The sequence below is a fragment of the Acomys minous genome (genome assembly GCF_964271855.1).
Source record: "Acomys minous genome assembly, chromosome: 3".
Taxonomy (NCBI): domain Eukaryota; kingdom Metazoa; phylum Chordata; class Mammalia; order Rodentia; family Muridae; genus Acomys; species Acomys minous.
This window is the reverse complement of record NC_140485.1, coordinates 115,314,260-115,327,670: the sequence shown is the minus strand read 5'-3', so window position 1 is coordinate 115,327,670 and position 13,411 is coordinate 115,314,260. Positions and strand designations below refer to the sequence as shown.

The 13,411-nt window shown below is 42.4% G+C and overlaps 1 protein-coding gene across 3 annotated transcripts in view; it reads left to right on the top strand.

Moving 5' to 3' along the window:
- Positions 1 to 13,411, top strand: part of MED23 (mediator complex subunit 23) — a 43,574-nt gene that overhangs the window by 20,033 nt on the left and 10,130 nt on the right. For all 3 annotated transcript variants that reach the window (XM_084776432.1, XM_084776430.1, XM_084776431.1), the window contains 10 exons: positions 568 to 711; positions 2,503 to 2,648; positions 3,758 to 4,003; positions 5,420 to 5,562; positions 7,333 to 7,507; positions 7,797 to 7,960; positions 10,292 to 10,416; positions 11,298 to 11,503; positions 11,587 to 11,767; positions 13,021 to 13,191. In XM_084776432.1, the coding sequence (XP_084632558.1) occupies positions 568 to 711; positions 2,503 to 2,648; positions 3,758 to 4,003; positions 5,420 to 5,562; positions 7,333 to 7,507; positions 7,797 to 7,960; positions 10,292 to 10,416; positions 11,298 to 11,503; positions 11,587 to 11,767; positions 13,021 to 13,191 (1,701 nt within the window). The remainder of the gene's footprint in view (positions 1 to 567; positions 712 to 2,502; positions 2,649 to 3,757; positions 4,004 to 5,419; positions 5,563 to 7,332; positions 7,508 to 7,796; positions 7,961 to 10,291; positions 10,417 to 11,297; positions 11,504 to 11,586; positions 11,768 to 13,020; positions 13,192 to 13,411) is intronic.

Genomic DNA, 13,411 nt, shown 5'->3' with positions numbered 1-13,411 from the left:
TATGATCAATTTAATGCCCTTCAACAGATTTTTTTGATAGTTATGGTTTAAAGGAGCAGAGAAAACCATATAATGTAGCAGGCTATGCATTGTTGTCTGAGTTGAGAATAAGTAGTTACTGAGCACCCACGTTCAGCACCGAGTGTGTTAGGGAGTGAGTGACACTTCGCGAAGGCACTCATGACGAAGGAAGGTCTGTTTGGCCTCACCGTTTTTGAGGTTTTTGTCCGTGGTGGTTTAGCTAAATTGCTTTTGACTTTGTGGTGACACAGTGCATCATGGTGAGGGATGCACTCAAAATGCATACATACCTCATAGCAGCCAGGAAGAAGAGAGAGAGAGAAAGGAAGGGACCACTGTCCAAATACCCGACTGGCCCCTGCCTCCTGAGCATCCCACCATCTTGCAGCATCACCCTGAGCTGAGGACCAGGCCTTAGCATGTGAGCCTTTGGGGGTCAGGTGGGGTGCAGGTTATAACATAAGGCGCTCTGTTGAAGACGAGCTGCAGCTCTGTATGCCCATGTCTCTAGTAGTGTGCACATCCATCCTTTAACACTTCTTACAGTTAGCAGGGCGAGGACTGATCAAAGGGAGAGACCACCTGATGTGGGTTCTGCTCCAATTCATTTCTGGAAGCATTCAGAAAAATGCACTCGCTGATTTTCTTCCTGTCATGAAACTCTTCGATCTGCTGTACCCAGAAAAGGAGGTAAGTTTTACCGAGCACGGAATAGAGCAGTTACATTTATCCATTCACAGCAGACAGATTAAGTTTATCCAATCACAACACAGTGATTGAGTTTATCCAGTTTGTGTGGTCTGGGGTGTACTAGCCCAGTTTGCTTGAGGGAGGCATAACTTATTTTGATGGTTGCCATTTTCTAGAGACACTTTCTGGAAAGTTAAACACAGAGTACCATGGATAGAGCAGTAAACGCCTATCACCTGGGGACACTCCTATTTCATGTTGCCTCTTTCCTCATTATTTTGTGGTTGGTAATGCTGGACAATTTTAATTTTAAAGCAGATTCTAGCTATCTATATTTTCTATATCCACCACATCTTGGGTTTTGGTTTTGGTTTGGTTTTGAGACAGAGTCTCACTGTACAGTCTGCATCTTGTTACATACTCCAGGCAGACCTCAGGTGTGTAATTCTTACACTTTCCTAGTGTTTCAGTGTCTTCAAGATTTTATTTATTTATTTATTATTTTTCTTGTTTTTCTCGAGACAGGGTTTCTCTGTGTTAGTTAGCCTTGGCTGTCCTGGACTCCCTCTGTAGACCAGGCATGCCTCACACTCACAGAGATCCTCCTGCCTCTGCCTCCCCGACTGCTGGGTTTAAAGGAGTGTGCTGCCATGCCCAGCTCACATCTCTGGGGCCGTGGAGGGAGTTGTGTGCATGTGAGCACAGGTAACTGCAGCAGCCAGAGGAGAGCGTCAGGTGGCTTGGAGCTGTTCCTGTGGGTGGGTGCTGGGAACCAGACTCACTCAGATCCTCTTCATGAGCCATCTCTCCCGCCCTTATCCTCCTTTTTTAATCTTGGAAAAACATTTTTTAAATTACACGAATTTCTTTGTTTGTGGGGGTGGGGGACACACATGGCACAACTCATGGTGAGGCTGGAGAACAGCCTCCCGGGAGCAGTTCTCCTTCCACCATGTGCATCTTAGAGAGCAACCTCGGGTTGCCAGGCTTGGTGACAGTCATTTGAGTTGTGTATGTGTTTTGTTTTATAGTGAGACAGTGTCCCCCTGTACAGCTTAGACTATAGTCAAACCCTTCTTCCTCCTGCCTCTTCCACCTATGTGCTGGGATTACAGGACTGTGTGACTACGATCATCAATTTTTTGGTTTTTGTTTCTTTGCTTTTGTTTTTTTTTAACTATATCTTCTTGGAAATAGATATTCTTTGAAGATATTAAGGGACAAAATGATGGGACTAAGTTGCAGTTGGGCAGGAGGAAGTCTTGGTGTGGTGTTGCCCAGTAGAATGTCTGTCCATAGCTATTGTGCACTAAAGAACAAAAGCTACAGGGAGGTAGAGTTTTTGAGAATTTTTCCATAAAGAAGTAATAAGTGATGGAGGACTAGGTGTGTTTAACCTGATTATACAATATGTACTGTACGTGATAACACATTAACATGTACAATTGTGTGTTTTTATTCCTGTCTTAAACATTAAAATGCATTTGTGAGAATTATAGAAATTTTATTTTTGATATATTATCACAATGTTTTATGCTTGAAATGAGTTTAGTTCAGTACTTCCGTGACATGGAAAGCTTGGCTAAACATCTTTTATTTTGTTGACAAGTAGAAACATGCCTAGAACATCTCTTTTTTAAAAAGGCTTATTCTATAAAGTCTCCCATTGTAATGTTGAATAGTCAAAGAGCCAAACTAAGATGGGAGTTTTAAAGAGTTACACCGTAAAGGATTTCTAAGAGACGGGACTATTTACTTCCCATTCATATGGAAGCTAATTATATTTTCCAGTGTATCCCAGTTCCTGATATTAACAAACCACAGTCAACACATGCCTTTGCAATGACTTGTATTTGGATTCATCTTAATAGAAAAGCTCAAAATGACAACTCCAAGCTCCAGATCCCAATACCCCATTCCCTGAAGCTGCACCATGAGTAAGTTGTCTGTAACCTGGAGCTCAGTTTTCTTGTTTCGTTAACAGTGGCTTGTAGACCAGTACTGATCTCAGTATTTGTGATGCTTGATAGCTCCCACGCCGTTCAGAAGGCTGGTTCTTTTTTTTTTTTTTTAATATTTATTTATTGTGTATACAGTGTTCTGCTTGCATGTACACCTGCAGGCTAGAAGAGGGCACCATATCTCATTGTGGATGGTTGTGAGCCACCATGTGGTTGCTGGGAATTGAACTCATGACCTCTGGAAGAGCAGTCAGTGCTCTTAACCACTGAGCCATCTCTCCGGCCCCTAGAAGACTGATTCTTAGTATGTATGTTACAGTAAGGAAATTGTCCTAGGGCAGCATCAGAAGACAGTCTGAGTGGGTCTGCTTATGTGGCTAGGTATTTTCCTATCCATTTTCAAGACTGCTTTGGCTTTTATGTGTTTTAAATGATAACTTAAAGTATCTTGTCTCCTATCAACGTGAGAGTATTTCAGGGTTTCCCAAGTGCTCATGATTTGCACATGATCTCTCTGACTTGGACTCCTTTTCCTCCCTGGGATAGCTGGCATGTTCCTTGAGTGTGTCCCAGAGCTATGATGACTCAGAGACATGCCTGCTTAGGTAGAGCTGTGTGTCAGCCAGGGTGTAGGAGTGGCTGAACTTCCTCCTTAGGACTGCCAGATTGCGTCATGGGAGCCTGTGCATGGTTAGACCCTTGTGTCACTGGGCTTTTATTTTATGAAATATCTGTGATTGTCTTTTCAAAAGTGAAGGCATATGTTATATCTAAACAGGTAATAAATAGAATCTTTTTTATTAATTTATGAGTCATTTCTTCATTCTCTGAAACAGCCTAAAATAATGCATTATGTGTAGTGTATATACTTGACAAATATTCACTAATTGTTAACTTAGGATGAAGTTTCATCTGCAGTATTAGCCAAGCTTTAATCGCAAAAATCCGTATTCACTAGAAACTGTGGTGTCTGTAAGAATAGAGTGTATTAGTAGCTACATATAGTTGAAATTTTTAAAATGCAAGTTAACTTCATGGATATTGTTTGTGTTTTTTTTTTCTGTTTCATATATGTGGTACTTTAGGTTCCTACAGCAGAGTCTGAGAAATAAAAGTTTACAGATGAATGACTATAAGATTGCGCTGCTGTGTAATGCGTATTCCACAAATTCAGAGTGTTTTACGTTACCTATGGGGGCTCTAGTAGAGACTATTTATGGAAATGGAATTATGAGAGTGCCCCTTCCGGGAACAAGCTGTTTGGCCTCAGCATCTATAACCCCCTTACCAATGAACCTCCTGGACTCACTGACAGTGCACGCCAAGATGAGGTGAGTTCTTTTGCTTATTTGGTTTCATATCTGGGAATTGATAAAAGTCCGATATTTTTGTGTTGATTATACGTGTGTATGTGTACATATATGTGTGTGGTCAATGCATTTAAGAATGATTTCTTCACTAAAATGAATATTGTTAGCTACAGAAATTCCAGACTATACAGAGGAACGCGAGCAGATAGTGACTGTATCCTTTTCCTAAGAGATAAGCGTGGGGAAATTTTTGCATATTTTTTCAATGAGTAAATTTATGAATTTATTTTATATCTTGTTGACAAAAAATGAGCTATTTTATCTTTTTTTTCTGTAATAAACATCTTTTCACATATTTTCCCCCAAAACAGTTTTGAATAGGTACAACCAAGTTTCTTCTTCTGAGCTATATAAGCAGCCACTCTACACTGCTGGGCATCGAGGTTTTGGTAGCATCTTCATAGTAAGGAGATGTTGGTGGAGGTCGCCTTTATAGCAGGCATCATGCTGTCTGTAGTTGCACTGGCTTTCAGTTTCTTCTTACATATTTTACTAAACAGTGTACTGAAAGGAGAATTGCTGAGTCCTGGAATTTAAAGTGTTTAGCCTTTTGCCTCATTAAATCACACAGGGACACTTGTAGGGGTGTATCGGATTGCTGGAAGGTAGAAACGCCTCTGTGGGCACTAGAACCCAAGTGCCCAGAGTAGCCAGGCTTGGCCTGGAGGGGAGGTGGCTCTGCATGGTGCGAGCAGGGTGTGTGGAGGCGAGCAACGCCACTGTGGCTTCCATCTTATGGGCAGTAGACTGCTGCCGAAGCGAGGTGTGCAAAATGAGTCTCTGAGAAGGACTAGGCAGTGCAGAAGTTTTTGTTCTCTCAAGCTTTAAGTATTGGCACCACCTTAAGACAACACCGTGTATAGGCCAAACAGACCTGAGTGGGTCTGCAGACACGGTGTCAGCGCTGCAGAAGCCGTGCTTCCCCTCTCATATGGTTGGCATTGCGGCGCCCATGTGGTACTTCACTTGTGCATGTGACAAATCTGAGCAAAGCCCTGCTAGAACCAAGCACTTGGGTCTTAGCAATAACTTTTATGGTAAATGTTTTCTTCAAAGGCACCTAGTTACCTATTTGAAAGGAGAAGCTGGCCAGAAGCTCTCAGGGCATGCATGCTCTTATGGCTTGTGCAGAGAGTGTGCTCTCCCCTGAGCGCAGGGATCCCTATGTGCATTCAAACTACAACACTCCAAGCCCTAAAGCATCCACAGCTCACTCCAGTTGTTCAGGTCATCGTTACCAAGTGTCCGACAGCTCACACGCATGTGAGCCAAGCCATTAGAACCATTTCATTTCAGAGTGATACGTGTTTGCCGCTGAGTAGAGTAGCTCCTGTGTTTATAGAGACGGCTTTTCATTTGGTTCTTTTTTCTCCTCAGCCTTATTCACAGCATTGCAACCAGAGTGATAAAACTTGCTCATACAAAATCCACTGTCGCCTTAGCTCCAGCCCTAGTGGAAACGTACAGCCGTTTACTGGTCTATATGGAAATAGAGTCTTTGGGCATCAAAGGATTTATCAGTAAGCCAAACTTCGTTGCTGTTTCTAATGATTCATGCATTCATTAATTCAAGGAGTCGTCTCCAAGTGCTGAAGATGCAGCAGGGAGCAGATCAGTGGCAGCATGAGGCCAGCCCGCTGAGTCAGGGCCAGGGAGTAAGGCAAGCAAAGGAAGGGTGCACTGTGACAGACGTGTGCAGTAGAGAAGCGCAGAAGGCCAGAACAGGCGTCACTCTTCAGTAGCGAGAAAAGGATACTATGCTGGGCGCGCAGGTGCACTGGGCAGGACTGGCTCTTCGAGGCAGCAGCCCCACTGCTGAACACATCTGTGATCCACAGCCTGGCAGTAGGGAAGAAGGTTTTGTACACTGCAAAAGACAGTGTCTTGTAGGCTTAATCTTCTTAACAACTATATTTTATTATGAGCTTATTAAACAAGCCTACCTCCCTTATAACCCAACTAACCCAAACAATAGGAAAAGGAGATTAAAGAACACAGTAATGAAACCTTAAGGATATCACTTCCGAGGAGCAATTCTCCCTGTGCAGTCAGCAAACCCGCAGTTCAACCTGAGGCCCAGCTGAGCATCTCTTGAAGTGCAGGGATGAGCAGCCAAAACAATCCCAAGTCCTCTTTCTCAAGCCTCTTGTTTTGGGCTCATGTATGTGTGTGTGTGTGTGTGTGTGTGTGTGTGTGTGTGTGTGTGTGTATGTATGTATGTATGTATGTATGTATGTATGTATGTATGTATGTATCTTCTCAGAGTCTCTACTAGGATGTTTTCAGCTGGCAGCATCCAAGCTCCCTCACGAAGTGGTTCAACTTCTAAGGGGATAAACATCCTGTTCTCTCACTAGTCTGTTCCCCATCCCACACTTGGGATCAACACAAAAACATGTTTATCCCACGGTGCATGGTAGTAGTCAGCAATTCTGAGTGATAGGTCCTTCTAGCTAGAAACATTTTTCTGATTAATGTAACCAATAGTTTGAATTTTAATCATGGTAACTTTTTCCCAGATGTGAGTTCAGCTTTCTTTGGATGGAAGAAAGAATGAAAAAGGGACCATATTAGGTTGTTTGTTTGTTTGTTTGTTTGTTTCTGACTTTTTTGAGACAGTGTAGGCCGGCTCCCGACTTTTTATATAGGCGAGTGGTTCTAACCCTCTGTCTCCCCGCTGCTTGGAACTACAGGTGTATGCCGCCATGCCTGATCTTGTTGGCTGCTCTTTTTTTTTTTTTTTTTTTTTTTTGGTGGTGGGAAGTATTTTAATGCTGTGCTAGTTGCAATGGTGTATAGCTGTGGCCTCAGCTGAGGAAGTGGAGGCAGGAAAATGCCTTGCAAGTTCACTGCCAGCCTAGGTGGTGGAGTCCTTGGGTTTAAAGGCCAGCACTATAAGAAAGAGGAGCGAGTCTTCATACTCAAGAAGTTGGACCCCTTCATTCTATAAAGATAACGTAAAAGGTGGACTGAGGAAGGAGGCCGATCAGAAGGGCTTTTACATTTTTGCTTGGTTTTTGTTTTTGTGTAGTTGTTTTCATTTTATTTTTACACATTAGCTCGAGCCTGACTTGTCAAATTCTAAAAAGGAAAGATTAATGTGTGTGTAGACTCTGCACTTTTTACCCCTACAAGTGGAAATATGTATGTGTGTGTGTGTGTGTGTGTGTGTGTGTGTGTGTGTGTGTGTTTTATAGTCATGCTTTTACATCCTGAATGTGGCAGCCTTCAGATAAGTACAGGGCTGTCCTTCTCCTCCTAACTCGTACCTGGAATTCATGCTCTTGTAGGTCAGCTTCTGCCCACTGTCTTCAAGTCCCACGCCTGGGGCATCCTGCACACACTGCTGGAGATGTTCAGCCACCGCATGCACCACATTCAGCCTCATTACAGAGTGCAGCTCCTGAGCCATCTACACACGCTGGCTGCGGTCGCACAGACCAACCAGAACCAGCTCCATCTGTGGTGAGCAGGCCTCAGGCTGCCCATGCTTGGAAGGTCTGGGGGGTGGGGGGGGGAAGGGGAAGTAAAAATGTAATTACTGAAGTGCTGTTTATCTAGGAGAAGGTTTTTCTTGTAGCCTACAAGCTCTCTTTCATCAAATGGTTAAGTCTGCTGCTTCGAATTATACAATTTAGCATCAAAAAGGGAGTTTTTTTTATATCAAAGAGAATGTATAATCTTCATGTTTACATTTTAACAACTATAGTGGAATTTAACTGCGTGCATGTGAACTGTGCATTCCTGCTTTCAGTGTGGAAAGCACTGCACTGAGGCTCATCACAGCACTAGGGAGCTCAGAGGTCCAGCCCCAGTTCACGCGTTTCCTCAACGATCCCAAAACGGTGCTGTCAGCAGAATCTGAAGAGCTGAACCGAGCCTTGATCCTGACCTTAGCCCGAGCAACCCACGTCACAGGTAGTGACCCTGCACGCAACATCAGCAAAGGGCGGCTCCTCTCAGATCGCCTCAGGAGTGTGGGCTCAGGAGACACCTTTCACTGGTTCAGAAAAGCAAGCCAGTTGCTCTGGTCTCTCTCCTCAGAGTCACTTACAAATGGAAGCTCATTGCACCATCATTCTAATTACAGTCTTATGTTTTGTGACTTCTTTACAAAAAATTTGAAATTCCCAAAGATTTTATGAATTTCCATGTATACGTAAAGAAGTATGTTAGTAAGTAAAATGGACACATTTTTAAAAATATTTATTCATTTAAAAATAATGCAGCATGTGACATTAGCCTAAGTAACGTTTATTTTAAAAAGCATTTTCCTCCTTTAATCCCAGTACTTGGGAGGCAGAGGCAGACAGATCCCTGTGAGTTCAAGGTCAGCCTAGTTTACAACATGAGTCCAGGACAGCCAGGGCTACACGGAGAAACCCTGTCTCGAAAACAAACAAACAAACAAAAAAGCATTTTCTTCAACAAAACTTTACTGAGAAGGGTATTGTTTGTCTTGGTTTTTCATTGCCCTTTAGTATCTGGTATAAAAGAACATAGGTGTTTCTCCAGTCTGCTCTGGTAGTTACCTGCTAAAATATGATGGTGCCATTTTGGTTAAAGTATATGAAAGCATGGCTTCTCACAAGCACAAGATAAGGAAGGAAAGGGTTGGATATCTTAGTTAGTTTTTCAGATAATTGTTAGTATCCTTTGTCTAGAGTTGGAGAGTTCCCATTGTGACACCCCAGTCCTGTCAGTGGATCTTGTATGCCTTGCATTGGCCCACTTTTAACATTGAGTACATGTTTAATGCATGTGTCTGGTGTACCTTTATGAATTGATCACTTGGAAAATATTCCGAGTTAAGTAGTTGTAGCAGATGTCAACACATCTCATTAGAGTTTCATCATATTATATTTGTTGACACCACTATAAATTGCTTAAGAAAATCTTTACATCTTGGAAACAATCACACTTATGGTGGAAAGGGATCTTTCCAGTGTCTCATTTTCACCTGAAACATCAAATTTGCCATCTCTAAATGATACTATCATTTATTTCTCTTAAAGCAACAGGCTGGGTTTGCTAATTTTCAAGAGAGTGCCTGCTGAATGTTTAATTTACATAATTACTAAGTTTTCCCTCAGGTCTCTTTTAGCTAAAATTGAAATTCCATGAAATATAGCTGTTGTGCCTCAGCTCTGCCATGTGTGCGCTTTCCCTCCAGATGCCCTGCACCCTGGAACACCTTATACATTCCTCCACACTGAACACTGAGAGTAGGTTCATATGCGAGCATTTTTGCAGCATCATTGACAATATTTTCTTCATTCTTTTTAATTGACACATTTAAAAAATCGTACATATTTATGGGATGCTCCATGATGTTTCCATATATGTGTGTGCATTGTGTAATATTCAAATCAATGTGATAAAAACATTCAAAGTCCTTTCTGATAACTTTAATATTTTTAATTTATAATACATGACAGTGATCTTAACTGAGACCAGCAGCGTTTGCTGTTGTTGAACTCCAGTGGTGTAGAAAAATGTGACTGCATTGTAGTCTGGTGCCTGCTTTGAATTGTGCAGAGCAGGCATTTCACCATCACACCCTTGAGAAAATGCTAAGGATATCTTGGTATTGTTGTCTGCATATCTTTGAATACATCAAATCCTTGCAAGGACAGTGTGGCCAGGTAGAGTAGCACAGCCTGTAATCCTGGCACTTGCAGGGTTTGAGGCAGGAGGATGGCAAGCAGAGGTCAACCTAGACTTCATTGCAAAACTCTATCTCAGAAAAGAAAGAAAGGTAGGAAGGACTCTGGTAACTGCTAGAGATCAGCAGGCCACACTGGGAGAGTTGTTTGTTCAAAAAGGGAAAGAAAAGAGATGGCGCATTTATCAGCTTCAACCAGATTTTTGTAACTTATTTTGTGTAAGTAAACTTCTCTGATTTAGAGATTTACACTTGTGACATGCAGAGCATATATTTGTTTCAGTCCCCAAAGCCAGATGTCTGCTTTCTCAACTCTGTTCTCTTGGCCCAGAAAAGACCTTATTAATGCCCACGTCCTTTGCTGCCTCCTCACTAACTATGCTCATACTTTCTAATAAAAAGCCAAGTCAGTCCTAGTTACCCTAGGGATGTGAAGTAAGAAAGGTTTGGTCCTGAGTGAAGTACAGGTGCACAGTGCATGCACCGCACTGAAACCCTCTCAGTGTGCGTGGCTGCTGCGGGTGGCTTTCTTTGGCAGTATGTATTTGTGGTCACATAGATCTGACTCGTGTCTGTCTGTTTAGATTTTTTTATAGGATCTGATTCAATACAGGGAACTTGGTGTAAAGATATCCTTCAGACCATCATGAATTTTACTCCTCACAATTGGGCGTCACACACCCTTAGCTGTTTTCCAGCCCCTCTGCAGGTAATTCGGTTCTGAATTACATATTAAACACTGAGTGAATCTTCCTTCCAATCACAGTGGCTTTCTGGGGAATTAGTCTTGGTGACATCTAAAGAAAATTGGCAATTTATTTTTTGGAAACACTTGCTTTTACTCCCAAAATCTCTTTAGTCGCTTCTCATCCTACTGAAGATTGAATGTGTTTCTGAAAATGTAATTATTATGGTTTTATTTTTTAAATGAATGGTTTTAGAATCTGACAAGGGTCAACCTATTACCTGAAAAATTATTTCCTAGCACTAAAATGTAGAAAAGTAAACTTTAATGAAACTTCATAGAGTGCATAGAAACAAAATGTGACTGTTGATTTTTTTTAACCATGCAATAAAATTATAGCTGTGGCTTTATAAAAAAGAAAAAGGCAAACCTCGTGTATCTTGTACTTCTCACTGATTTTCCATAACCTCTAGTGAAGCCAAAGTGATGGTTCTCTCATAGCAGATTGATCTGGAAGGTTTTCCAAGCTATAGATTCCTGGCTCTGAGCCTTACAGGTTTGGTTGAGTAGATCTGGGGTAGGGTCTGAGGACAGGCTGAGACTGCCAAGCTTAATAGATCTTTCTTATCGAGATGCTAAATACGTAACCCAAGAAGAAGCAGTCACATTTCCTTTTCTTCTCTTTCTCCCTTTTCTCAAAGATTAGCAAACAATGATTTAAGAGACTATGAAGTCAAGATTGCTTGGAGTTTCTGTTTAAGAAGTACAGAAGAATGCACTAGGCCAGCCTGTGCATTCACTAGTGTCGCTAGTCAGGCTTTCAGTACTGAGTTACTCAATGCTGAGCAGGTTTCTCACCTCACATTACTGTATCTGGTGCCATAAACTCCTGCTTTTCCTTTCAGGCATTCTTCAAGCAAAATAACGTACCCCAAGAAAGTCGTTTTAATCTTAAAAAAAATGTGGAAGAAGAATATAGGAAGTGGAAGTCAATGACCGATGAAAATGAAATCATTACCCAGTTCTCTGTGCAAGGCTTTCCTCCTCTGTTCCTCTGTCTTCTCTGGAAAATGCTCTTGGAGACGGATCATATCAGTCAGATTGGCTATAGGTGAGCCGGAAGCCTGGGTTTCCAGTCCGCTCGACACACAGTGCTCTCCATGAGAGGGTTAACTCTCACCCTCTGCCTTTTAGAGTACTGGAGAGGATTGGGGCCAGGGCCTTGGTAGCCCATGTGAGAACGTTTGCAGATTTCTTGGTGTATGAGTTCTCTACGTCAGCAGGAGGTCAGCAACTCAACAAGTGCATCGAGATCCTTAACGACATGGTGTGGAAGTATAACATCGTCACCCTGGACAGGCTGATTCTCTGCCTGGTAAGGATACACGCGCTTCTAGGCCTTCTCACCTCCTTTGAGGGGTCATGGGAGTGGGAGACTGGTGCTGCATTCTAGCTTCCTTCAAGAGTAAGGAATGTCGAGTTCCATTTCAGTCTTTACCCAGTGTTCAAGTCCTAGAAGACACAGAGTGAGTAGATTTGTCTGGCCTTGTGATGCTTTAAAATACTGTGTTTCTCTGTAGAGTGCTAGCTGTATAACCACTCATTTTGGTAGCCAGAAGTCTAACTGTCTCTCATATATACCCAGCATCCTCTGAGTACTCCCTTGGCTTCTGCTTCTTAGTATGTTTCAAAGAAAGCTAGTTAGTTCAGTAGTTTTGAGTTTTATTTTTATTTTTTTATATGCATGAGTATTTTGCTTGCATTTGTGTTTGTGTACCACATGTGTGCAGTGCCCATGGAGGCCAGAAGAGGGTGTCGGGGAAATATCAGCAAACAGCAGGCAGAACATGACCCTGAGGGATGCAGCATCAAGGAAAGATTGTTGCTTTGAAAATAGTAAAATCCCAAATCAATCAGTTTTACTAATAAAGACTCAGGAGCCAGATGCTGCGGTGAAAACCTGCTAGCTCAGAGAAGAAGAGAAAGCACCCAGCTGACCTTCCTACTCAGCTCACATCCTGAAGAGAAAAGCCAAAAGCCCAGAGCCAAAAGTTTGCTAGCACAGCTGATGGCTCGGGAAGAAAAGGCCTGCTAGCTCACCCAAAAGCCCAGGAGGAAAAAGCAAAAAGCTAAAAGCCAAAAGCCCAAGAGCATAAAAGGCCAGACAGTTCTTTCTGCTTCTCCATGTCTTAAATACTCTCTCAAAGTCTCTCCTACTCTTTAATCCCTGTCAGCTGGTTTCTTGCTCACCTCTTGACCTAGGGTTAACTTTATTAAATCCTGTGTGCAGAAAGCTCTTGGATGAAAGGTGTGTGCTGGGGCTGAGCCACACCGAACAAGAAACAAGTTTTTACAGCTCACAATCTCAGGGTTCATAATGGGATCAAATATGCTACAACAGATTAACTTTAAGGTGAGAATTCCTAGCAGAAGGAGCAGTGAACCACAGCAGGACGGGAAGGATCAAATCATCTTTAGGATTTCTGAAGATTTGGTTTTGGGTAGACTTGACATTTAAGGAAATTATAGTAATATTGAGACTTTGCTGTCTTAAAATGTCTTAAGATGACAGAAGCATATTTGTGGACAGATAGGAGAGTCTCACTTAATTTCTGTTTATTTCCAAAGGCCATGCGCAGTCATGAAGGAAATGAGGCCCAGGTTTGCTATTTCATAATTCAGTTGCTGCTGCTCAAACCAAATGACTTCAGAAATCGGGTAAGCGACTTTGTGAAGGAAAACTCCCCAGAGCACTGGCTGCAGAATGACTGGCACACCAAGCACATGAGCTACCACAAGGTACTGGCGCTGACTGGGCTTGCTCACTCTCTGAAGCAGGGCTGGGGGCTGGGGGCATGCTTCCTTTATGGTCTGTATAGAGCCAGTTGGCTGTAAGGTTATGCTAATGAGTAAGAGTAAACTGTAGCTGCACTTCTTATAGACATGGTTCCGTATATGGTAAAGTTAGCTATAATAGAGATTAGTATGGCTTATCTCTTGGGGAGCTGGGCTGCTACTG